Source organism: Furipterus horrens, unplaced genomic scaffold (genome assembly GCF_987537825.1).
Source record: "Furipterus horrens unplaced genomic scaffold, mFurHor1.1.pri manual_scaffold_8, whole genome shotgun sequence".
Lineage (NCBI taxonomy): Eukaryota > Metazoa > Chordata > Mammalia > Chiroptera > Furipteridae > Furipterus > Furipterus horrens.
In genome coordinates this window covers 27,405,455-27,432,761 of record NW_028327178.1, presented here as the reverse complement: position 1 = coordinate 27,432,761, position 27,307 = coordinate 27,405,455, and the positions used below count along the sequence as shown (strand labels likewise).

The 27,307-nt window shown below is 43.5% G+C and overlaps 1 protein-coding gene across 8 annotated transcripts in view; it reads left to right on the top strand.

The window, feature by feature from the left end:
* The window catches only part of FHOD3 (formin homology 2 domain containing 3), a 434,907-nt gene that overhangs the window by 370,071 nt on the left and 37,529 nt on the right, over nucleotides 1–27,307 (top strand). For all 8 annotated transcript variants that reach the window (XM_090285641.1, XM_090285640.1, XM_090285639.1 and 5 more), the window contains 2 exons: nucleotides 4,920–5,800; nucleotides 16,851–17,009. In XM_090285641.1, the coding sequence (XP_090141767.1) occupies nucleotides 4,920–5,800; nucleotides 16,851–17,009 (1,040 nt within the window). The remainder of the gene's footprint in view (nucleotides 1–4,919; nucleotides 5,801–16,850; nucleotides 17,010–27,307) is intronic.

Sequence of the window (27,307 nt, the reverse complement as noted above, 5' to 3'; positions counted from 1 at the left end):
TTTTCAGAATTATTCGTCATGATTAGGTTTAGCAGGCCTAAAACATATCAACAAGTTTGCTTGGTAAAAATAAGCCAGAGAACAGAAACTTTCTTAGATCAGCTTGTCCAACATTCTTCTAAATAAGGACAACTCTCCAGTAATGGAGACCCTGCCCCCCCCCCCCCCCCCCCCCCCAGTGAAGGACCATTGACTTTCTAACAAAAGCTGGTGGTTTCCAAATGTATACAATCAGGAATTAGGGCTTTGTAGTGATTTTTTCTGCTTCAGTCCGGTGGTTTTAAGAGATGTGACCATGTTTATATAATATATGGTAGCTCTTTGGTTCTTAAAAAATCCCACTGCTTACAGACACCAGTAGCAAGTTATGGAACCAGGACAACTCTCTCAGCATAGCTCTTACTTTTCAGAATGTTCTCAGCTAAATCACGTAGACAATCAGAGTGATTTTCAGTCATATTCTAATGATTGTGTCTATTATTTGAAAGTGAACTTGTAAGACTTGAGATTCAACTTATTCTGGGTTGTGTAGTTTTTTTTTCTTTGTTTCATTTGTTCTGTTCCATGTAAACTAGTATGAAGAGTCATTATTGTAGCATTCATGACACTTTGTTGTAATTACTTGTATAACTGTCCTTTGTCTCCACTTGAATGTAAGCTTGGTGAGGATGAGGATATTTGCCTTATTCACTGTGAGTTCGCACTTACTAGCTAGGTGTCCAGAACATGAAGGCTCACAAAACCATTAGTGGATAAATGAATGAAGAGGCATCTAGCCAAGTTATAGAAGCTCCATTGCTCCCAGGTTCTCCCTGTTACAACTAAAATAATAAACACCATAGGCATAACAGACAGCCAATCACAGGAAGACTCTGAAAGGTGGAAAGAAGAAGACAGACTGCCTAGGGACCTCCAGACTTCAATGACATGGCACTGAAGCACCAAGTAAAGTTTATTTCCTTAGCCAAAGCATTGAGAAAAGCATTGCCTAACAGAACAGAAAACGTTTTTGGCTATTAATACATTCCCTGCCCTAGACAAGTTCTAATGGAAAACCTTTTGCTATCCTACACCCACCACCCCACCCAGTAGCTTCCAAAAAACCAGATGTGTCAATGATGAATTCTATATCTGGCAAAAGTAACCTTTAAGAATTAAGGGGAAATAGATACTGTTAAAGAAAAACTAGGAGAATTTGTCACTAGTAGATCTACTCTCAGTAACAGATAAAGTTCTCTGAACAGAAAGAAAATGAAGATAGGAAAAGACTTCAAATTTAAGAAAGGAACAACTGAATGGATAAATATAGGGGTAAATTGGAAAGGATGTCTTTTTCTTGTGAGTTTATTAAATTATATTTGATAGTGGGAGCAAAAACACATATTTGATGTGTTCAATATATATAGAGGAAATATGACAATTATATTTTAAAACTGGGGAAAGTAAAGGGATTTAAATGCAAGTAAGTTTTCTACACTTCAAAGTAGTGAAACATCAATACCAGTAGACTAATGAATTAGTGTATATATTGAATACCTAGAGCAAACACTAGGAAATTTACATGAAGCAATATACTCCAAAACACTATAAATTAAATTGAAATTCTAAAAAATGTTCAAGCTACTGAGACTGAGAAGGGAGAAACAGGAACTTACTCAAAGGAAAGAAAACGAAACAAATAAAATGGCAGATTTAAGCACTAACATATTGATAATTACTTTAAATTAAAAGACTGAGATTTGCATAGTGGATGAAAACAGCCCAACTCTATGTTGTCCATACAAAGCTCATTGCAAATATAATGACGTGGGCAGATGAAAAGTTAAAGTTGGAAAAAAAGATAACATGTCAACATTAATAAGGAAAAGCAGGAGTAGTTCTATCAATATCAGAAAAAGTAGAGTTCAGAGCAAAGGAAGAAAACTAGGGACAAAGAGGCACACTATATAATGCTATCAGAAGACCTAAGTGAATGAAGAGAGTAAGTGAGAAAACCAGCATTGAAAATGTTACGTCATTATGCTGTTTTTCCAGTTGCCAAAATAAGAAATTGCCAATATTTCCCGATAAATGGAGAAAGAGTGAGGCAACCTGGTGGTAGAGACTCGGCCACTTTCTCTGCAATAGCCTCCTGGTGCCAAAGCATCCTCCCTATTTAACAGGACAGTATGACCAGTTGTAGGAACTCCAAATAACCAGATTTTTCTCTCATAACTCAAATACTATCTCCTGTCTCTTTGATGGGGATTACCTGCTAAGTGTTTTTTGTTTGTGGAACCTACAAGAGGGCTCAAAATCTGCTTGTCCTGGTGCTGGTCTCTTGGAGAGCTTAGGCCAGTGTTACAGGAGAGAATAGAAGACAGAGCTACACTGGAAGAAACATCATGAGGGGGCCTTTGTGCTTCCCACTAAATGCCTCCTCTAAGATCAAGGCAGAGCCTTGTGGGAGTGACCAGCATGTTTGATCAGGTTCTTCTCCTTTGGTAGAATGAAAGCTCCTGATGCTCCCATCCATGGTCTAGGTTCCTACCACCTCCCAACACAAGTATCCATTGAGACCCTGGCTATATAATGGAACTCACATACTGGAATGCTCACCCCGCAGTCCTGCTGGCCCTTAGGAAGCAAACTCAGAGCAGTGAACAAGATCCTGACTATTCATTCATGCTAGATGCTGGGGCTACAAGGGTGAACAAAACACACCCGAATCCCTGTTCTTGTAGAGTTTACATTCCAATCAAGAGGACAGTTTAACAAGTAATTATAATTGTTTCAGTAATGAGTCAAAGACAGCAATAAAATAAATAAGAAAAATGTGTGGACAGTTAGTAATAAGTGCTCCGGTGAAAAACAAAGCAGGAAAGGATGATAAACAGTGTTGGGGAAAGAAATGGCTGTGTAATTTTAAATAATGTGGTTGAGGAAAACTTCACTGAGAAGATACTACTTGAGCTAAGACACAAAGGATGTTGAGAAGCAAATTGTATGATTAACTGGATGCAGTTTGTCTAGGAAGGGCAAAGGCCCTGAGGCCCGGTCATGTTTGCTGAGTTCTAGGTATGTCAAGGAGCTACTTTAGCTGAAGAGGTTCATGTATGTCTGGGATAGTGGCAGTAGATGAAAGAAAATTAAGGTGAGATAACACAAGGCTTGCGAACATTGCAAAGACATTGGATCTTTGTCTCTGTGAAATGTGACACTATTAGAAGACTTTGAGCAAGAAGATATGATTGGGTCTTTTAACACATCACGTGGCTGCTGTATACAGATGGAGAACTGACTGTGGAGGGGCAAGAGTTGAAGCTAAGACCAGTGAGAACTTTCAACGTTTTAGGCAGGAAACCATGCTGGCTCAGCCCAGGGTGGTGACAGGGGAGGTAATGAGATTATGGATAACACATGACAAGTTAGCTAACAGATGCCCTGCTGTGTTGGGTATGTGGGCTAAAAGAAAAGGAGCAGTCAAGGATGACTCCGAGTTTTTTTGGAATTGTCAGAAAGATGGATTAAGTCTCCATATTTGAGACAGGAAACAATGGTAGGAGAAGCAGGTTCAGTGAGGGGAATGGGAGTGAGGCCAGAAGGTGGTTTTTAAGGCCCTGAGACTGCATGAGGTGGTGACTAAGAGAGCAAGTATAGATGGAGAGAAGAGATCCAAGGACATTTTAAGGGTAAAGATAAGGAGGAACCACCATAGGATAGTGAGAAGGAGCAGCCAGAAAGAAAGAAGCAAACCAGCTGAGTGCAATGTCCTGGCAGCCAACTGAAAGATATAAAGTAAGGGAGGAGAGAGGATTCAGCCAGGGCTAGTACAACAGGTAAGTGAGTCATTGGTCACCTGGAAAGAGGCAGCTTTGAAAGGTGGTGGGAGCAAAAACTTCCTGAGACTGGTTCAAGGGAAAATAGAGAAATTAGAGACAATTAGCAAAAACACTCATAAGTATCTTTACTTTAAAGGAAAGGAGAAAAGTTGGATTATAGCAGGAGGGAGGAGTGGAGTTAATGGAGTTTTTATTTATTTCTTTATTTTTTGCTTGTTTATTGTTTAAGATGGGTGAAATGGTACCATGTTCATTTGCCAGTAGGAAGGTCTAGTGGGAAGAGTGTGGGCGATCAGGACAGAGGATTGCTGGAGTGGGTTCCCAAAGCACAAGTAGAACTGTTGGTCCCTTGCTAAGAGGGACAGTTTATCAGTGGTCACAGGAAGTGGGTCATGGTTGGCGTTCAGGTGCAGGTGGGTGGGTGGAGACGGAATGAAGACCCTGGAAGATCTCTGACTTTGATAAGCTGTTGACCGAGGAAGCAAGGCCATGCTTGTGTGAGGATGATATGGAAAGGAAGGTTAGGGGAGGGAGGAGAGGTGTGAAAGGTCATTTAGGAAAGGTCATGAGATGAGACTGCCAGGCAGCTTTAAGGGTCTGTTGAAGACCAGTGACTGTGAACTTGAAGTGCAGCCAACGGTATGCTTTGTGCATTTCTCCGGGCGATCTGAGCTGCCCCGGTGCTGATGTGTTATAGGGGGAGAAGGGGAAATAACATACACCCTTTCCAGCACCTCTGTTGGGGAAGGAGCATCTTCCTTGTCTCCCTGTGTCTAGTTAGGACAAAAGCCCCTGGGTTGCCTCACCAGCTGTCATGGGTGAATAGTAAGGTCAGGAAATTTTCTCCCAAGAGCCTAGGCAGCAGCCACAAGCAGTGTCACACTCTACAAGAGTCTAAGAGTCTTGGGTCCTGGAGTAGGTCCTTGAGAGTTAGATGGCAGCATCTCCACCTGGTCAAGAACACTGTGTCAGTCATGACCACCTTCTCCTTCAATTGTTTTGTTTCTGTGTGGAAAGCCCACCTATTATCTAACTGGGTTTCTCACGGTATGGGGGGCCCTGCCACTTTCTCACTTTTTTTCTCCTGTATGGTTTCAGGTTTGTGGTCTGCGGGTGTTCAGGATGCCAGTGTAAATGAACAGTGTGGCGACATCCTCACCAACAAACGGTTCATGCTGGACATGCTGTATGCCCATAACAGAAAGCCCACAGATGATGAGGAGAAAGGGGAGGGCGAGCCCACGGGGACTGAGCAGGGGGCAGAGGCGGTGGCCAGCCTGGCCAGTAGGATATCCACCCTGCAGGCCAGCTCTCTGGCCCAGGACGAGAGCGTCAGGAGGGTGGACGTTAGCTGCCTGGACAATCGGGGCAGCGTGAAAGCCTTTGCGGAGAAGTTTAACAGCGGGGACCTAAGGAGAGGGTCCACCTCCTCAGATACTGAGCCCAATGACAAGGTCCCGGAGAAAGCACCTGCACAGCCCAAGACGGAATCTGACTACATCTGGGACCAGCTCATGGCCAATCCAAGGGAGCTCAGAATCCAAGACATGGATTTCACTGACCTGGGGGAGGAGGATGATATCGACGTCCTGGACGTGGACCTGGGTCACGGGGAGGCCCCAGGGCCGCCTCCCCCACCCCCGCCTACCTTTCTGGGTTTGCCACCCCCGCCCCCTCCACCCTTGTTGGACAGTGTGCCCCCACCTCCAGTCCCCGGTAATTTATTGGCTCCTCCTCCAGTATTCAGTGCTCCTCAGGGCTTAGGGTGGCCCCAGGTCCCCAGGGGTCAGCCGGCATTCACAAAGAAAAAGAAGACCATCCGTCTGTTCTGGAATGAAGTGCGGCCTTTTGAGTGGCCGTGTAAGAACAACCGCCGCTGCAGAGAATTTCTGTGGTCAAAACTGGAACCTATTAAGGTGGACACTTCGAGGCTGGAGCACCTGTTCGAGTCTAAATCGAAGGAATTGTCCGTCTCAAAGGTACTGCTAGCATCCAGCATGCTTCTTGATTTGCAGACCTATCTTCTGCCCTTGAGTAGGACTGAGAGACTTATTGTATATGAAATTCCCTTTGTGTTGCTGTGTTGCTTCTGCTATTTCATTTTTTTTTTAAAGGCGGTTAGTGTATAAATCTGACCTTTAATATATTCATTACTGTTTTTGCTACATCCTAGGTTTAAGCTAAATGAGTACAGGACCTTCATAGCTAACATAGGCAGTGGTTTACTGACACCATTAGGCAAAGTAGCTTTCAAAGACCCAAATAACCTGGCGGAAATGACCAAAAGGTTAACCCAGGACTGTTAGCAGAGCCCCACTGCAGTTGCTGACCTAGGCTAGAGGAAAGTTGACTTGCTAATTTATCAAACACGTGGACTTTACCCAGATGTGTTTAATTACTCTTACTTTAGTAGTAGTTTGAACCTCAGCTGTAACCACGCAATATTTTTGCAAAGACAGTAATTCAAGTGGCATTTCTTTGGATAATCCCTGGCTGAATCAGCATGATGCAGCTACCTAGGTGTTTCCAAATGGCCATCGAGTTAGCATCCTATAAATATTACATTTCCATCTAGAGCTCTTGTTTTGCATGAATATCAGAGAATTCTGTAGGCCTTGCTGCTGTGGTATTTTTAATAGAGACGTTATATCTACTTGTATAAATAGAAAGCAGTGTACATGAAGTTATGGGCATTAAAGGCAAAGTCATGGTTAATGAACACGGATGAAGAACCTCCCACATACTGGATCATGAATTTTATGACTAATGACTTGCTGCATCAATAACATCTTCTTTATGTGCGTTAACTGCTTTTTAAAAAAATACAACTTGTGATTCTGAGTGTGTTATAGTTTTAAAACAGGTTTAAGGCTATCCTCTCTTTTCAGGATCTAGAGGTATAAGAAAATACTTTGTAAAGTATAATTTAAAGTGAATATTTAAGAACGTAGTCTCATGAATTAATTCTAGCTCCATGTGTTTCTCCATATGTCATCGTTTGTAAAGCTGCCTGACTCAGACTCCCTGACCAACCAGTCGGGCATCTATTCTGAATTAAAAAGCATATGCAGCATCCTCAGGCCAAGAGTACCCTTCAGACAATGAGCCCAGTGACAGAGTTAGTGCTCGTCTCCTCTGTGTTCTGCTGACAGGCCAGGTTGGGGAGCTGTAAACGGATGACTTCCTGTTAACACTCATGTTGTCTGGAGGAAAGGAGGTTTGGAATGATACTTGCTGCTTTCTCCGAGTTGGCCTTTACCATGGTGTTGATTTCTGCCCAGTCTCAGGGAGGATGTGAATCAAAATCATCTCCAGGCTCAGGAATCCCCCCCACCCCCCAAAGTCAGAATGAAAGCTTTCTCGTGTTTGTAAATCCAAACCGCTAGGATCCAGTACGGAAAATCATGCCAAATCAGCTCTCTCCTTTGGCAGAAAGTAGATCCCCTTTTGTCCTGTATAGAAAATAACACCTAGGAAAGTGATGCTGGCCACTCACTCTCAGTGTCTCTGTGTCCCGACTTTCCCAAGACTGAGCCACCCATGTGTCCTCTTCAGTTCTTAAAGTCAGGCCTGGCATTCAGAGAAGACTGGCCTGGCTCGGTTAAAACAGCAGTCTGTGGTTGCCAGAAGTCACCCAGCACTTAACCTCACTCATTCCACCCTCCAATCCACAGATCCAGTTGGCTCATCCCTTCTTCCTCCTTTTCCCACCACAGGCTCATCTGCCTGGCTGTATCCTCTAGGCCTCCCCCTGGTTGCTCATCACTCTCAGAGGTGGCTGGTGTGAGGCTGGCCCTTGACTCCAGGTAGGAAGAATAAAAGGGAGTCACAGTTTGGCACTGAAGGCACTTCTGACTTCACTTTTACAAAGGAAATTGTAAAATTAAAAGCTTCCTTGAGAAGACCCAAAGTGGACAGTTCCCCTGCCTTCCTCCTTCTTTTGACCCCATTGTAGTTGGTGATGAGTTGGGCTGGTGCCCTTTCTGGAGCCCAATGTTTCATTCTTGCTTGAAGTAGGTAGTGATCTTCTAAGAAAACTTTATTGCCTAGATAAAGGACAACTGTTTGCCTGGTTTTCATAAAGTGAGAGCATAAGAGGAAAGTAGTATATTGAAAAATTTACTAGACCAATGCAGAATTTTCTACAAGACTCCGGAGCCCATATCTTTGTTTTGGGGGGACAGGACATGTGAGCAGGGGCTAATTTACAAATGTTATGAAGGTAAGAATGCAAATTAGGATTAAAACATAATACACTGGAGAGTTGAATCCATTATGTGCATGTTACCACTGCAAATATAACCGATTTTAGTTCTGTTTCTAATCCATGACTATGATTTTTATGAAACACAGCTGTAAGCAGCCACTTCCGAATTCTGTCTCATGAGAAGTTTTTCATTTAACACAATAGAGAGTAACAAAAATAAAATGAAGTCAATTTTACAAGACAGCACAAAGCAAAGGGAATCTGTTCTAGTTTCCATCAGAAGACTTACACAAGACCAGAGTAATGCCAAGGCATGGTTATGACCATCCAAGTCACCCCCACAAACAAAGATTCATGTGCTGGATCCAAGGCTGGGTCACTACTTAACGGAAATGATAAGAACAGAAAAATGTACTTTTTGGTTTCCTTTCCAAGTAGTTTCTGGAACTGGATCTACTTCCTCTCTCTCAGCAGGAAATACATATAGCTTTTTAGTAAGATGACTTTAATTATGTTTTTGTGAGGAAAGACAGAAATTCTGTGCTAAATTTCACCATGTTGTGTTTCTGCTGTTGGTTTAAGATATAGGGGATCGCCGAGCAAGATGGAAGGGCAGAAAGCCTATAGATGTCTGGGGACTTCTCGTCCATGAACTTGACATCATCCCAAGGAACCCTAGGAAGTGTCCTTCTAACCTGTGTGCCTAATCAAGGGCAGCAAAGTCCCTTATGCTTCCAAAGGGAACTTTTATATCCCAAGTTACAGACAGACCAAGACAGTTATGGGGTGGAATAGGACACCAGAATGAAGAAGGGGACCTGGCTTTCCTTTGGGGACTCAATGCTGTCTTCTTACCTTGGGTTCATTGGGTTTATCATGGAGAGGGGGCTTAGAATGGATCTGGAGAAATTTGTTCAACTTCATTTGTCCTGAAGTTTCTAAATGTATCAGAATCTGTTAGCTGTGACATTTTAAGAAAATTCACAGATGATGCTATATAGGTTAGGGTGCTAGATAAATGTTAACATTGGAAATGTAACTGTTTTACAGTCGGCCTCTGCTATAGAAGACTCAAAGGGCAAAGATGAGAAATTAATACGTTTTCTCTTCAATTTAAGAATAAGGCAAGCCTGTCTTGGCCAGGTGGCTCAGCTGGTTGGAGCGTTGTCCCATACACTAGAATGTTGTGGGTTCGAAACTGGGTTAGGGCACAATACCTAAGTTGCTGGTTCAATCCCTGGTCTGGGCGTGTATGGGAGGCAACTGATCGATGTCTCTCTCTCTATTCCTTCTCTCTAAAATAAATAAACATATCCTTGGGTAAGGATTAAAAAAATAATAATAATAATAATAATAGTAAGGCAAGCCTATTTTGGCAAGTTCCTCAAAAACTTTATTCCTAACTAAAGGTGTTTCAGCCTTTATTTAGACTTAGTGGGTTTTTTGTTGCTGTTGTTTTTTTGCCTAATGCTTTTCCATGTCTATTGCCTGCTCCCTTGTTACAGAACTCAGGAAAATTCCATCATTGTCACATCTTTCTGACATCTGTATCGTGGCGTCATCGTCATTATCATTGTCTCAACAAACAGTTTGAAAATATACAGTGGCGGCACTCTTCTGGCAGTTAGGAGGGAGTGAGGAATGAGTTGCCATTTCTAGAGCTGGTGTCTTTCTGAGCCAGACTGAGGTCTGCGACAGTGATGTTGAAAAGCCTTTTGAGAAGCCTTTCATGGAAGTGGTATTCTCCAAGACTCAGAGTCCTCTTCATAAATCATGTCCTTAGCCAGTTTCTATTTTCAGTCACAGCACCCTCTGGGGTGACAAGTTCCATGCGCTGAATATTTACTTTTTAAAGGCTGCAATCTTAAAAATTTCTTGTCAAATTACTCTTTAAAAATTCAAAGGGCGATCCTTTGTGGCAGCATTTCAGAAACATCTGGAAAATAAGCCCTGTCCACCTGCCCAGACCACATGCCTCCGTGAGCTTTGATCATGTCCCCCTCCTTACTCTTCTCATTTCATTTTGTCACCTCTTGAGGACATTGCAGCCTTCACAGTGGCCCTTCTCTGGGCCTTGGCTCTCCTTATCATTCTATAGCACAGACAGAAGCCCCAGGACTGATGGAGCAGGGTTTTCTGTCTTATTTTCAAGAACCACCTCCATGATTTGTGTGGTGTTAGCTGTGGCAGAATGTGTGATTGAGTCTTTAGGAGTCAGCCACACCCAGCCCCAGAGCCTTCCACGCTGCATATATTACCTCTGCCTGTGGGAGGACCTGACAGCTCAGCTCCCAGTGCTGGGAGGAGCTTGGCATTTGTTGGACACATCAGGCTCGTGTTAACAACAATAAAAACTTCCTGCATTGTCTATAGCCGTGAGAACTTTATCCCACATCATTCATAAAAACTAGACGAGGACCCTGTTACTGTCTTTCTATCCTAAGAAATGTTCCCATACCCCTGCCTTGTGTTTCGTATTTCTAAATTATTTTCTTTTCTTGAAAGAACAACTTTCTGCTCATTCAAAGCCTTTAACTTTTGAATGTCTAAGTCAGAGAGTCCAGTTGTAGGAGAGATCTCTTAAACATCTTTGATCCCTGTGCCCCACTCCAGACTGAAGAGATCAGGATCTCTGAGGAGGGGACCCAAGTATCACTGTGATTTAAAGGGACCTCTAGGGATTCTCCTATGCACCCCAAGTTGTAAAGTGTTTAAAGGTGCTCCTAGAGGTTCTCTTGCGCACCCCAAATTGTAAAGCACTGCTCTAAATAAACATTTTCTGTTTTTTCCTTTAGAGAGTGTTGGTGGGTTGATCAGACCTGTTTCCATCTCAGATAAATGATGTTGAGTTCCACAGGTAGTGGTGGTGACCTCATGTTTGCCATTCTGCTATCAGTCATGGGAGAGCCATGTCTCCTAGCAAAGAAGGAGAATCTCCTGATCTTTCTCCAGTACTGCACTTACCATGAGCCCTGGAGGCCAGTCTCTCAGCCTCAGCAGAGAATCGGGCATATAGAAATCACCATGATATTCTCATTAAAAATAGAAACTAAGACATTCTCTTTGCAAGGAGAGCTTCAGTACCACCCAAGGCATGCTCATTTTTATACATCTATTTCCCATTCCTGGATTCTGTGTGTTTAGAGGCCTGCACAGATTCTAATGAGCATCCACGAGCCATTGCCAGTCATTGACAAAGCCTCATGCTGTCCAGGTCTCTGACTTCCTGTCTCCTCCCTGTGAGGCATGTAGTCATCCACCTCTGCATCAAAGATTGGTATTGCATGAAGGCTCCCCAAGTGGACCTAAGTATCTGGCTTAACTGTTCCAGAAAATATTTCCATCATTGTATGCAACTTCTTGCCCCTTGGAACAGCTGAGTTTGCAGGGCCCTACCTTTTGGAGCTGGTTTGTTCTGGACGGTAGACCCCAACGCAGAAAGCTGACCACCAGGTGACTCTGGGGCTGCTGAGGATGGTCCCAGCCTTTCCCCTGCGCTGTGGATGTCAGCAATCGCTACTGAAATTGGCTACTTCCTCTGTGCTTCTCAGAAATCCTGTAAATCTTGTGGCCATGGGTGCTGCCTATCTGAAGCCTCCTCCTGGAAAGGGGCTCACTTCTGTCTTCCTGGAAGCTGGACTGTCAGCCCACCGCGGTGCTCCTTCCTGCCCCGTCTCTCTAAGTGGTCTCTGACAACATCCCTTTCCACAAAGGGTAACCTCTTTCTCTCACCAGTTTGGGTGTCCACACCCACTTCCCCTCTCCCTGCAGCCTTCTTGGCTGAGTCAGAAACAAAACTGAGCAGACGTCCTGCATGTCATCCAAGCCTGCAGCATTTTTCCAGAGACTATTTCTGGAAGGGCAACGACTAGTATCCCGGAGGCTCCCTAGTAGTTGGAGCTCCAGAGGAGGGCCATGCTACATGCTGGGGGTTGCGGCCTTGTGCTGCTCAAGAGTTCAGCTAAACTGGGCTTTCTCAAAGAAAAACCAGAGCCTGGGTTCTTCCCAGGGTCTCCCTGCCCCCTTTAAAGAGCAAGTTCTTCTTTTCCCTTGAACATTTCTGGACATATTTGGAGAAGTAGCATATTCATAAGTAGCTCCACAGAGGTTTCCCACACACAGCCTCTCTTCCATTCTTGTTGGGGTGACTACCATACCCCAGAGACAGTTGTTCCAGTTTTCACTTCCAGCCAACCGCTAGCCTAGAATCTAGTGCCTGGAGGCTGGGCCCACAGGAGCCTCCTTCCAACATCCTTTCCTCCCTGGTAGTTCTTGGAACTCACTGAGGAAGAGGGCAGAGTTTGGCTCTTGACCTTTTGTCAAAGACTTGAGACAGGACCCTTATTTTCTGTTGCTCTAGGACCACTGGTGTCATGGCCTCCTGGCCCTGCACAGGCATGCATTTCTGTTAGTCCTCATTCGTGGAAGTGGTACCACTCAGCAGTAGGCACCTCCAGACACTCAGGAATATCCACCTAAGGAAGTAGGATATAAATCCAAGAGAGGCAACAAATCAATAAAAACAGGGAGACACTCAGCCAGTCAGAAAGAGACTAGAGGACTTGGCCTCTTCTCCTCAGGGTTTGCTGTCATGGACCATCACTGATTACATCTTGAGACTCCAGTCAGCCAAGAGCATCTTGTGGGGTGTGACGGATTCCCATCATACTCACCAAAGCCAGTACTCTTGCCTTCTCTCTTCTTAAGAAGGAAGATGTCGATCAGTCCAGTGTGTCATGATGTTAACCTGTCATACTGTTTTTTTTTTTTTTTTTACTTCAGGTTATTCTCTTTAGTTCCATATTAAAAATCAGGCTTTCATAATTAATCGTGACTCAATAATCCTGGTGTCTTTGTTGGAATGCCCTGGACCATTGTATAAGAGCTTTTTCTGTACTATCATTTTATTCTGTTCTACCATTCTAGCTGTTCTGGTGTTATACATTTTAATTATATCAGTTTTGTAATATTTTTATAACTAATTAGGAAAATATTACATATCACTCTGTTTATCAATTTTTTGTACATATAGCCTTTCATAGTAACTTTAGAATATTTTTAAACTCCAAAAACAAATATTGTTGGATTTTTATTAGTTACTTTAAGTGTATTTATTAGGTGAAAGACAATGAGTCTCCTTATAACATTTAGACTTCCTATTCAGGAACATTATGTTTCTCATTTATTTACATCTTTTATCACTCTGAAGACAATGTTGTCATTTCCTTCAGGTAGGCCCTGTATTGATATGTCAAGAGGTTTTGGTCTGTTGTTTCCTTGTTTGGGTGTTGCTTTTGGAGATGTGTCTGATCTCCTGTGAAATGCAGAACAGCTTGCTGACTTCCTGCCTAGAACTATGCCTCCTGTCATCTTCCCAAGTCTTGTTCCACATTTTGTCCCATCAACTTACCCCTTTGTTCTAAATGCCTGTAGAAGGGCATTTAGTATTTTCTAATCTTCACAAGGACCACTCTTTCTTCTTTGGCTTCTGCTTTATATCCTCTTTGCATCATCAACCAATTTTATTTTTCTAATTTCAAACAATGAACAATCACTGACTTTCTGATCAAACAAGTGCAATAAGGACATGGGTGGCTGAGAAAGACTGTTAGCAAAAGTGTGATGGGTGGGTGGGGGAAGAGAAGAGACTAGAAGCAGGAGGCCAGTGGTGGGAGGCTGGGCACCAGAGGTCAGGCTCAGGGTGCAGGTGGTGGGAACAAAGGGTAGGTGGGCATCAGCGGCTTTGAGGAAGGGGATGGATGACAATTACTCTGTCACAGGACCATGTGAAGGAGATAGTGAAGGTCAAGCTTGCTGTTCTAGGGCTTGGAACCCAAAAGATTATTGAAATGGATCAGAATTGATGCCTGCTACCCTTAGACATGGACACATGCTCATGGGCACAGAGAACTTCAGCTCAGTCTTGCAGGTGCTTCTCTAGGTTATTGTGGGAAGGCAGGAGAGAGCTGAGAGAGCAGAACAGCCCTACATGACCCAGTACTTTTTCTCAGTCAAAATGAACCCCAAGGCACTTGTGTGCTCAATAGCATCCAGAGGCATCTGTTTTAATTATAAAGAATAGCATTTAAAACACTTCTTGGATGAAATCCAGAGATTGAATAATTCAATTTCAGACATTACTTTAATTCTTATTCCTTCACGAAGTGGGTGGAAGTGCTCTGAAGATGTGTAGAGTCATCTGGGGGACAGCTCTCCCCATTATCTCAGAATGCTTGGGGGCTTCTCCCTGACGTAAAGGGGACTGTGTGAGTGTGTCCACAGTGTAAACTGAATTCTCTTGAGAATGGGGACAAGGATAAGTCAGGCTCAGAGCCACTGTATAGGTCTGAGCACATTGTTTTGCTGGGGACACTGGCTGAGGGGGAAGGGCTGAAATCTGAGTGGTACTTTTTCCTCAAGCTGTTTGCCATGGGGCTGTGTCTCCCCAGAGCAGGACATCTTTTCCTCTTTTGCACAAAGGCTGGAGTTGGGCTGGCCTGCCGAGGCATCTCTCCAGGCTCCTAGTGTGAGGGGCGCTGTATAGGTGAGGGGCTAAGTGCCAACATTCCCAGGGAATCCCTGCCTTCCTGCACTGAGATCTGGCACTGGTATCTGCCTCTCTAGACCCCAGGCTCCTACTGACTCCCATGCTGCCATCCTTATGCGGCTTCATACCTTACGCCTCCTCTCCAGACCTCGTGTCCTCACTTTAAGTAGGAAGGAGGGGGAAGGGCAAAAGGCGTGGCCCTCTGGGTCTATCCCTTTTTAATCAGAAAAACAAGCCAGAACTAAGTCACGGGGCCAGTTTTAGCTGCAAAGGGTCTAGCGCGGTGACTGATGTAACTGACACATTGCTAATCTGAGAAAAGTCAAGGTCCTATTGGTGAGCAGGGAAGAGGGAATAGATGTTGGGTAGGTGCCCTGCAGCACATGGATGGTGCACACCCCGGCACCCCAATGTGGTCGTTGCAAATTGTGATATCCCTCTTCGTTGCCTGTAGTTAGCATTTTGTCAAACCGTTTCTCGTTCCTTCTTAGCATTTCACACACAAAATAATAGTTTTAATTAGGTTTACATTTCAGGAGTTCCCAATAGGCTCATTTGGTTAACTAAATAGAAGACAAGCTTGCCCTGCAGAATGAGGGTGCTTCTATGTGCCACATCTCCCTGAAAGCCCACTGTTCAAAGCTGATGACCACACCCACAGGGATTGCTCATCCCGGCCACCAGGCCACAGAAGAGCTGGGATGCTTTCAATTATTTTCCTCATGAAGAAATTTTAATTTATTCCCAAATGCATATTTGAGGATCTAAAATAGAATTTTAGTAATGGAGTTTGGAAGGGCTCAGTAGGACATAAAGGGCCCTGGTCCATTTCTTCTTGCCAGCTTCCAGCCTCCTATGTTGCAGGAGTCCAGCTTCTCCAGACAGTTCAGCTGCTCCCAGGCCCAGCCAATAGGGTGGGCCTCCATGCAGAGACCCATGGTTAGCAGCAGTCTACTTGGCTGGGGCCTGCCCACAATGGGGTCAGAGCGGCTGGCTCCTGAGGTCTCCTGGATGTGCCCCGCCCCCAAACTTCTAGCTTCTTCTCTGGCAATGCCTGACAACCTAAACAAAGCCACTTCTTGTCTCCTTATCTTCTCTCCCCAGCTCCAGACTAGATCCTAGACATTCTTTAGGGCCCAGCCCCTCCAGACTCTGACCCTATCTACTAGACGAGTTAATTACCCCACTGTCGTGCCCCCTCACATCGTGAACACACCCCATCTTTTCCTTGAGGAGGTCCACTGTGCCAATTTATAATTGTCATATAGGTGTGCAACCTGAATAAAAGTAGTCATTCTCCCAGCTCTGTTTGCCTGAAGGGAAACCTGAACCTGGTCAGAGAGCTTGCTGAGCCAGACCTCCTCCACTAGTCCCCATGGCCACCTGCCTTTAACTTCCCAAGAGCTCAGGGGGTAAGCTGGAGGCCTTGTCATCTTCTCTCTGGGTAAGTGTGGCTCAGTACCTCACACCCAGGGTCTGCCCCCAAGGAGGCCTCAGACCAGCAGGGGAGCCACACACACAGAGGGCTCTATGAGGACACCTGACACCTTTCCCCCTGTTCTCATCCTGGGGGAGTTGGGGTGGGGGGCCTTTAGGCCATTTGTCCCTCATTCCTCTTCACCAGCAAGTGCCCTTTGGTTTTCCTTCCTCAGCAGGTCCTTCTACATTCACCAGCGGCAGCTGCCCAGGTGGCTGAGTGTGGCAGGTGCTCTCGAATAAGAGACACAGGGGGTTTTAGTGGTGAGAGGAGCCCCTGAGACAATGTGGCCAGGGGTCCACAGGGGCTGACCTGCTAGCAATGGCTGATTGTTCCCATCACTCCTGCCTTCTTGGCATATGTACCGACTGTCTCCATTTCCAGGCACACACCGTATGCACTAGTGCCAACCAGAGCACACTCCAGCACCCCGCAGACCACAGGAAGGGAGCTCTGAGAGGTTTTAGTTTTGTTTCCACTGCATTTATTGGGGGGGGGGCACCCTGTATTTTTATTTCTTGCAAAACATCACATTTTTTTCCCAATTGAATGAAAATCAATTTTATTTTGTAACATGTCTGACTTGCGAGGTTCCATTTTTGACCTGTGCTTGGCAGTTTCTCAGAGCTAATCCCCGATCCCTTTTTTCTGTGCTGAGCAGTAGCCAGTCCTTCCTGAGCTGAAGTGGGGCCCCTTGTTTTCATCTTTAAATAGTAGTGAGTTTGCTGTTAATAATGAAACACAGAAAGGACCAAAGATGATGCATTAATCTCAGACTCTCCTTGTTTTGTCACCAAGAAAACTGCTGCAGATGGAAAAAGGCAAGAGATCATCGTCCTGGATTCCAAGAGGAGTAATGCTATTAATATTGGGCTGACAGTACTGCCCCCTCCGAGAACGATTAAGATAGCCATTTTGAATTTTGACGAATATGCCTTAAACAAAGAAGGAATTGAGGTAAGAGGAGCTCTATCAAGCATTATTTGTGTTCTGTAATGAGTCACATATGTAAAGCATTACTGTGTTCAGTATGACTTTCTCTGTAGGGTGGCTTGATATTTTTCTGTCTCAGCCAGACTCTGAATAATGTTAATAATTCTCACATATTTTTAAACTTCTGGGGGCTGGGGAAGTCCCCTTTTACCTATGAAGTTCAGAGATCCTCATTCTGGTTCATTCATGGACTTCCTTCTGACCACATGCCACCTACCTCAACATGGAAGAATATTATAACCTCCTTAGAAGGCTGTTAGGATCTTAGTTCACATCATTTCAAATCAAGTATGTTTAACGAGCAGTTTCAAAGTAGGGTTTTCCATGTGTGCTCATATCCATGTACGTAAGTGACTTTTTTTCTCTCTTTGCACTCAATAGGGTATGTAGAAATCTGTTTCATTTGCCATCTGAGTCTTTAGTATTTGTTGATCTGCATGGTAGAAGTAGAGAGAGGTTGGGTGACTTGGTTGTGACTACATGACTGGTAGATGGCCTTGCTAGAGCCACAGCTCACCTGCTCTGCTCGGCAGGGTTTAGAGCTCTTCCACCAGGACTGTTCTCCCTTCACTATGGGCTGGTGCCAGTTTGCAGCAAGTTAAATCTCCTATTCTGATAATAGAAGCAGAATGAGTAGAGCCAATACCCCAGACCACAGATTCCTGCAGATGGGTGGTAGAGTCTGGGGCCCACTGGGTCAGACTGGGGATAGGACACTGCTTCATAGCATTGGCACCCATTGCATCCTCCTAGTAACAAAAGGCTCTGCATTCCTTTAATATTCTTCCATAGTTGGGGTTCATTCATACACAGTCTTATGTAAAAGACTTAAGAGTAGTGGGAACAAATGAGGACTGACTACAGTGAGGGAAAGCAAGCCCTTGAAAAGAAATTGGACATAAGGAATGGCTCAGGCCACAGTGCTAAACGTGACCCTGGCCCTGACTGTGGGAGGGAGCAGTGGGGCATGTGGTAGCATGTGAACCCAGCTGGGCAGGTGTGCCTTTGTGCTCTGAGAAGAAGAGTCCTGCTTAGGAAACACTGTGTTCCTAGAGGTTTGTACTGGGTTGAGCAGTGTCTCTTCAAATTCCATGCCCATCCAGAACCTCAAGATATGACCATATTTGGGTTTAGTCTTTGCAGATGTGATCAAGTTAAGATAAAGTCATACTGGATTAGGGTGGGCCCTATTCCAGTGACTGATATCCTTATAAGAGGGAAATTTGGACATAGACACAGAGAGGAGAATGCCATGTGATGGCAGAAAACACTCAGGGAGACACACAGAACATGTGATGGCAAAGGCAGACTGGGAATGATATGTTTACAAGTCAAGGAATGCCAAGGATTGCCCGCAACCACCAGACATTAGAGAGAGTCAAGACAGCATCTTCCCCTAGAGCCTTTAGACAGAACATGGCCCTGCCCACTCCTTGATAGCAGATGTCTAGTCTCTCAAAATGGGAGGGAATGTTTCTGTTGTTTTAAACCATCCAGTTTATCAGTTTAGGGTTATGCCAACCCTAGGAAACCAATACAGGCCTAAGCAGCTCTACTTGGAGAAACACACACACACACACACACACACACACACACACACACCTGTTTCAAGGAGCAGGTACAAGGATTGAAATATATTTCCTTCTAGCTGGAGAGGAAGTTGAGCCCCAAGCCATAGCATCAGGCCAGGCAGCAGAGCAGGGCAACATATCCAGGTGGGCAGCCAGGAAGTGAGGGCCCATGGCCAACTGGGGCGATGGGTATAAAGGAAAAAGCCAATGACATCAGGTACATACAGAGAGGGACACTGCCAGAAGGAAGAACGGGGTAGGCCAGACCTCAGTGTGAGGCAGCCCTACTCTGGGACCCCTAGAGGAGAAGGTAGGGGACAGGCATTGGCTTGCCATTAAGCAGGTAGGAGCTGCCAGCCTGGACAGACCAAGTGCAAAGTGTCTTTTATCTAGGACTAACTGTGTGGTGGGCCCTGGTGCACTTTCTGACCATCCTATTTACATAACAGTGTCTTTTAGAGATGGCAAAAGCTTCAGATTCCACAAAGAGAGGCTTCAAAAGCAACCAGAGCCAGCCTGATTAAAGGAAAAAAAAATGACAACTTCCTCCTTTAAAAACATTTCCCCTTCTTGTCCTGAGAATTTGAAAGTCCATTAGGAGAGATTGATTCCTTTGGGTTTTGCCTTTGTTCTCTCCTGAAACGTAGGTCACCCTGGGAAGGAAAAGTTTCAGATACAATAGGTTACTTAGATTTTAGAATGAATCAAATTACTTTTCCCTTTTCTGACTGGTTTCCAGCTGAGCACTTTTTTGATCCAGAAGGACTAATGATAGCAACAGTAATGATGATGGATGTAGGAATAGCAACACAGCACAAAGACTGACTTCCACAGGTTTTTTTCCTGTGGGCCAGGCATAGGTGGGTGCTTTACGTAGATGTTCATCAGAACCTTATGAGGTACATACTAATGCGTTTCCCATTTTAAAGAAAAAGAGAGTGAGTCCCAACTTTATTCTGTGCCCAAGTTCAGAAGACAGTGAGAGGTCAAGCTGAAACATGAGTCTAGAGACTCTGAGTCTGAAGTACAGAGCCCAGTCTTGGGGATGGCTGGCCTGGGAGGGTGCACAGCTGCCAAAAGAGAAGAAGGAATCTGGGGAGTGAGAAGACTCATGAGACCACACAGTCCGCTCACAGTGCTGCCTGTGGCTTTCCACTGAGAGGAGCTGGTGCATGGAATGATACAAAGCAAGAAGACACAGTGGTAGAAAACACTATAAGCCTTTACTGAGAGTTTATTGTGTCATGAGACCTCAGTAAATCCATATTTAGTCACAACAACACATAGACTTACACATTTTTTATCACAGGCTTCATCTGAAGGGTTTCTCATTGGTGGCACTATTGACATTCTGGGCTGGGCAGTTCTTGATTGTGGGAGCTGCCCCACACACATGCAGGGTGTCAAGCAACATCCCTGACCTCTACCCACAAGCCAGTGGTACCACACCAATGGTGACAACCCAAAATGTCTCCAGAATTTGTCAAATGTTTCCTGGGGACAAAATCACCTAGATTGAGAACCCCTGATTTAGGGCCAGCTGTATGAATCCAGAAATTGTGTGTGTGTGTGTGTGTGTGTGTGTGTGTGTGTGTGAGTGTGTGTGTGTTTAAACTCTTGTCAGTCATGGCTGAAAAGAGCCCAGCAAACACCAGTTCTCTTGGAGAACCCGGGCACTGTCCCACATTACCTGCTGTCTCTGACCACTGATCTCAGGGACCCAAGGGGCATGCGTGGTCTACATCCATTTGCTAAGCCGGTTACCCAGAGTTTATTCTCTAGGCTTGTTCTACAATTAAGTCAGACTGAGAAGAGATGGAAATTGTGTCCTTACAGATCTTTACTAATAAGATTTCTAGCTTTCACGCAAGGGCCTCTTGCCAAACAGTCTGCTTGTAGGACGCAGGCACTGTAGCATGGCACCACGGCTTAACAGGGCCATTTGAAACCTCTGTGTACCTAAATGTGATTAGGATGTATTAAATGACATCCTGCGGCTTTGCTTAGCAACCCAATGGTATGCATCTGGTTTGTTGTGTAAACCTAAGGGAGTAGTTAACTAACTTCATTAAGGAGGTAGTTTTTCATAAGATTAAACTGTAGAACATTATTTTGGGGCCATTTCTAAGTAACATTAATGATATTTTACCAAATACCATGTCCTTAAAGTATCACAAGTGAAAGTATGAAGAGGTTTCCCCCTTTGTCTTGCTTTTCTGGTTTTTATAGTTATGTCTACTCAGAGGGTAGCACAATTGAATGGTCCCAAATGACATTTAATTTGGCCCAGTTTGCTGCCAGACCTGTCATCATCCTAGAAACAGAAGTTCCCTTTGGCCACAGGCAGAAAACTATAGCACCTTTCCAAGTACTTTGCACTGTGCCACCCACATCTGCAGGTGCCCCAGTGGGTGCAGGGTGCACCCAGGTGAGCCTGAGCTCAGGCACTGCAATTGGTCAGCAGTGCCAGGGAACCTGAGTGTCCTGACAGCTGGGCATCTTTGCACACTGGTCGCTTTGCATTTTTGCTTGAATTGCTGTGAACTGTGGAGCTGGCACTGGGAAACTAAGAGTAGCCCCGTAGGTGGTTCTCCAGCTCTGCCTTGGTTGATCCAGCCTCGCTTCAGGCAAGTCCCTTCATCTGCAAGTTTGATGCAGTAGTTTCTGCCCCTTGCGCTTCACTGAATAGTCACAACAAGGAAAGGAGATAATATCAGGATACCTTGAGAAGTTTAAAAAAATTAAAAAGGTCCCTCCCCATCCAGGAGAATAAATACCTAAGTAGAAAGCCATTGTTTCGTGAGAATATTCAAGTTGTGTACAGACCAGGCCCAGCTCTTGGGGCTTCAACTCTCTGCTGTTATCACCCAAATCCTTGCGTTAGTTTCTCATCCAGGGCTGGAGCCAGGGTTCTCTTCAAAACTCACAAGGCAGAGTGATTACTCATTACGGTCTCATCTGCAGGTGAATGAGAAGGCCAGAGCCAGAAACATTTGGGTCCATCAGAAGTGGGACTTGTGCATTTTTCTGAAATATGGCTTTCAGATGCAAAAGCAAGTACACTTAAAGAAGTGCTGGAGAAACACTGTCTGGGAGAAAAATAAAAAGCAAAAAATGCTGAGATGATTGCGTAGTGGTCGTGTTTGATGTTTTTCTCCCTGTGGAACCAAATGGCAATCATAAAATCGTCCATAAATCTCCCAACAGGGTAGAAGCAAATTAGAAGTCCCCCCTCATGCTCATCTCCTTTCATCTGCTCGTGGAAAAAAACGGCCTTCACCTCATAGGAGGCGGCTTTGACCTGCCGTTCCACTGTCTTATGGCTATTTTTATTGTCAGTGATGTGTAAAAAAAATAAAACAAACTGGCAGATGGCAACCTCATAAATCTTCGACAGTGAACAAATGGTTTAAATTAGTCAGAGAAGTGAAAAACAAAAGTAAGAGTGTCTGATTACTTTCCCAAAGGAAAAAAGGCAACTGAAATCAGGGCAGGAAAATGCCTTCTGAAGAAGGGGAAAAAGTGTTGACAATTTTTTATTTTGGAATTCTTATACATGCTGAAAACTATTTGAGCGTGAAGAAAATTAAAATACAAATTTTTATTAAGTTTCTATGTTGAAAACAGGTTGAGTTCAAATTCTGGGTGTTTTCAAAGATGTGACATTTGTGTGGGTTGTATTGGGTGTTTTCTGATACCATCTGTGTGGACAGGTGGGGTCAAAGCATGAGCCTGTGGAAGGGCAAGGAGCACTGTCACCAAATATCACCCCTGAGGCTCATATTCCATCCACCTCATCTCAGTGTTTGGGGCCATGCCTAAGGTAGTGCTGGAAGGGGCGGTCACTGAGGGCTTACCTTCTGTGACCTCACCCACAGTGCGGCACACAACACATGCAGAACACCGAGACAGCCCTCCTCGATAACACTCTCCCTAAACCAGATGTCTTCTACCCTGGCCATGTGTGTCCTGAGGCACTACCCTGTAAACACCTGCATGTTTGCTGATTATGGTGTCAGGGGTCCAATTTATTTTTTTAATTTTGTTATTTATTTTTAATTTTTTGCATTAATGTAGAGTAAAATTAAACTGTTTTATAGTTCTAAGAGTTGGAAAATATGCATAAATTCATGCAATGACAACTACAGTCAAGATTCAAAACAGTCTCATTGCCCCCCGAAAATGTGCTCTTGTGCTGTCCTTTCTAGTCACACCCTCAGATCACCTCTGGCCCCTGGTAACCACTGATCTATTCTCATCACGGTGGTTTTGTCTTTTGGAGACTTTCATGTGAATTGTTATGGTTGGTTCGGATCATCTGCCTTGCCATATAACTTTTAGAATCAGCTTGTCTGTAGCCACACACACAAAAAGAGTCATGCTGGCATTTTTATTGGAATTAAGTCAAATTTATAGACTAATTTTGGGAAAATTAATATGTGATTCTGTTGTCTTTCAGTCCATGAACACAGCACATCCCCCACTTATTTAGGTATTTTTTGATCATTTTCATCAGCATTTTCTGCTGCCCAGCATGATTTGTTAGATTTATACCTAGGTATTTCATTGTAAATACCATTTTTCTTAAATTTCACTTTGTAAATGTTCATTATCAATGTATAGGAATAAAATGGGTTTTTCTGTGTATTGACCTTATTCATACAACATTATTAAACTCACTTTTTAATAATTTTTTAGATTTATCACAATTTTCTATGTAGACAACTATACCATGTGCAATAGGAACAGTTTAAAGTTTTCCTTTCAGTCTCTATGACTTTTTTTTTTTTAATACCTCTTATCTTGGTCTCAGTCTTAGAAAGAAAACATTTAGTTTGTCACCACTAAGCATGATGTAAGCTGTAGGTGTTTTTATATATGTCATTTAACAGGTGTGGGCAATCCCTCCTACTGTTGGGTTGCTGAGAGGTTTTTGTTTTTTTGTCATGAATGGAGATTGGATATTGTCAAAACAATTTTGTATCAATTGAAATCATTATGTGAAATTTTTGTTTAGACTTTTATCTGGTAGATTAATTGTATTGATTATTGTATATTGAACCAAACTTGTGGTTATTACTTTATTATATTGCTATATAAAATCTAGTAATGTGTTAATATATCTTACATACTGACATTTATATATTTTAAAATATAGTAAGGATTTTTACATCTAGTTTCATAAAGGATATTAGTGTCTAGCTTTCTTTTCTTGTACCATCTTTGTCTAGTTCTTATATCAGGGTAATTCTGGTCTCATATGCAGAACTGAAAAGTAGTCCTCCCTTGTTTGGGGTCAGGCCACAGGTTCTGACCTATGTCTTGTGGACCGTGGTTCCAATGTTAGCTCACTTTCAAAGTTTTCAAAGGTTAGTTTAGGTCTCCAAGTCTTTGATGTGCTATTTAAGGTAAGATTCACATGTAAGCAGATCATGAATGAACCCAGAAGTTCTTTTTTTTAAAACTATATTTTATTGATCATGCTTTTATGGTTGTCCCAATTTTCCCCCTTTGCCCCCATCTGCTCAGTACCTCCCTTCCCTCAAGCAATCACCCCCTTCCCTAGTTCATGTCCATGGGTCATGCATGTAAGTTCTTTGACTTCTCCATTTCCTGTACTATCCTTAACATCCCTCTCTCTGTTCTGTTTCTACCAATTATGCTTCTTAATCCCTGTACCTTTCCCTCATTCTTCCCTTACCCTCTCCCCACTGATAACCCTTCAAATGATCTCCATATCTGTAATTCTGTTCCTGTTGTTTGCTTAATTGGTTTTTGTTTTTATTTTTTAGATTCAGTTGTTCATTGTCATTTTAATGTTCATAGTTTTAATCATCTTCTTTTTCTTAAATAAGTCCCTTTAACATGTCATATAATAAGGGCTTGGTGATAATTAACTTATTTAGCTTTCCCTTGTCTGGGGAGCACTTTATCTGCCATTCCATTCTAAATGATAGCTTTTATGGATAGAGTAATCTAGGTTGTAGGTCCTTGCTTTTCATTACTTCGAATATTTCTTGCCAGTCCCTTCTTGCCTACAAAGTTTCTTTTGAGAAATCAGCTGATAGTCTTATAGGCACACGTTTGTAGGTAACTCTTCTTTTCTCTTGCTGCTTTTAAGATTCTCTCTTTATCTTTAATCTTTGGCATTTTAATTATGATATGTCTTGGTATGATCCTCTTTGGGTCCCTCTTGTTTGGGACTCTGTGCTTCCTGGACTTGTATGTCTATTTCCTTTGCCAAATTTGGGAAGTTTTTCTTCATTATTTTTTCATATAAGTTTTCAGTTTCTTGCTCTTCCTCTTCTCCTTCTGGCATCCTTGATTCAGATGTTGGCACTTTTGGATATGTCCCAGAGTCTTATTATTCTCTCCTCATTTAAAAAAAAATTATTGTTTCTTCATTCTGTTCATTTTGTTCCAAATCATTGATTTGAACCCCAGCTTCCTTCTCTTCACTGTTGGTTCCCTGTGAATTTTTCTTTATTTCACTTAGTGCAGCCTTCATTTCTCCCCTTATGCTTTTGCCATACTCAGTTAATTCTCTGGGCATCCTTATCACCAGTGTTTTGAACTCTTCATCTGATAGGTTGGCTATCTCCATTTTGTTTAGTTCTTTTTCTGGGGTTTTGTTCTGTTCTTTCATTTGGGCCATATTTCTTTGTTTCCCAATTTATCAACCTTCCTGTGGTTGTTTCTGTGTATTAGGTAGAGCTGCTTTGATTCCCTGTCTTGGTGCACCCATTAAGTTGTATGGGGCAGAACCTTATGTAATTGCCAGGGTGGGGCAACCTCCTTCACCACTTTGTGGTTATGTATGTGGGAGAGGGGTCGGCGAGGGGACAGTGCTGCTGCCTGGCTGCTGGAGGCTTGCCTGACATTCACCCCATTACCAGTTACTTCATCCCCTTCCCATATTTGAATGGCACCCTTCAACTGTTGCCCTGATGGTGGTTTCAAGTGTGGGTGGACTTGCATACATTCTAGGACAATGCAAGCCTTTTAAATGAACTCCCCTGAGAGACTGGCAGTTTCTTCTGCCACCCCAATCTCTACTTGTTTTTACAGCCAGAAGTTATAAGGCTTTATTTTTCCAGCACTGGAACCCTGGGCTGTGTGATCTGGCCCTGGGGTTGGGATTGCTTGCTCCCAAGGTGTCCCTCCTGACTTTTATCCACCACACATTAATGTGGAACTGCCCATCCTCTCTGCCTCAGCTCCCCATCTCTGCCCCTCCTACCTGTCTGGATGAATGTGACTTCTTTAAATTGTTGGTTGTCAGACATTCATACAGTTCAATTTTCTGGCAGTTCTGGGTGTTTTTTGTTTTGAAGATAGTTGTGATCTTTGTTATGGTTGTGCAATGAGACAAAGTGTGTGTACCTATGCCTCCACCTTGACGAGAAGTCAGAACCTGAACCCGGAAGTTCTTCAACAACTTTATACACTTGCTTTGCCAGGATCTTCATTTTCCATGATCTCTCTAGTACTTTCCAGTGCCCTGGGCACTGGTCTTCCAGCTGAAAGCTGGGGCTTCAGTTGCCTCACTTCAGCTTTCACCTTCTGTGTCTATGCTCATGTCTGGGGCCCAGCCAAGAGAGGACAGAGAGAAAAAAAACAGAAGGGACTACAACATCACTGATTGGAGAGAAAGGTTTCCTCCATTAGAGTTTTACGTGCCTCCCAGCCCCTACTGCCACTGCTAGTACAGCCCTTATCTACTCCTCTAATCAGGTCTAGAGGGTTTACTCTCTGTCTGCACCTGATACCCTGTTCCAGGTTTCAGGCTACCTGGGGGCCTTCTGATGCCCAGGCTGTAGAATGCCAGAGGCAAAATGGTCATCTCATTCATAACCTGTGCAGGTGAACTTCCAATTCCAGTCTTCTTTTGCAGTCCACCTGCCACAATTTATGTTTTGTGGAGTCATCAAATATCTGCTCCATGCATGCTGTCCAGGGTGTATAGTGGCATTCATTGGGACGGATAGGGTGCTCCATCTCACCCAGAACTAGAACTCCTTCCCACTTGTCATCCGGATGCTTGTTGTATAGAGCAGTAGCCAAGGCCATTTAGTATTAATGAATTAATGCAAGTTACCAAAAGGATGGCACAAAGTGTGTTTCTTTGCTCTGCTGCTACAGAAGAAGAAATGAGAGAAAAATGATGACACTGCATCATCAATAATGTTGTATATGCTGTGTCACATGATGGGAATTGTTTTCTTCTATTAAAATGTCATCAGTAAGGAATTTGAATCTGAAAGAATCATAATCCCTGTGATGCCTTTTTGCCTCCTCTGCCTTCCACAATTGATTTTAACCAGAATCAAATAGAAGCAAAAAGATATTCCTTTTTTATTAGTATGTTGGTGTTGCTCTTTATAAATATCATCATCATTTTTCCTTAATCAGACTTGAGTTTGATATTATTGAAAGTGTTTTCATTTCTAAATAAATTTGGTTTAAATATTTAAAACACTTAATCGTGTGCCCTATGTACAAGTAAGTCTGAGGTCTCTGAAAAGGATTTATTTCTGTAAGCTTTAAAATGAATCCATGAGATGTACTAGAAAGCATATATTCTGTTCTCTGATCTTCTACTTATTCTTTCACATTTCTCTCACCTTCATCCTCATTTCTTGCCTATAATGTCCTTGTACAAGACCCAGAACATTTGGGACAAGTTGCTTA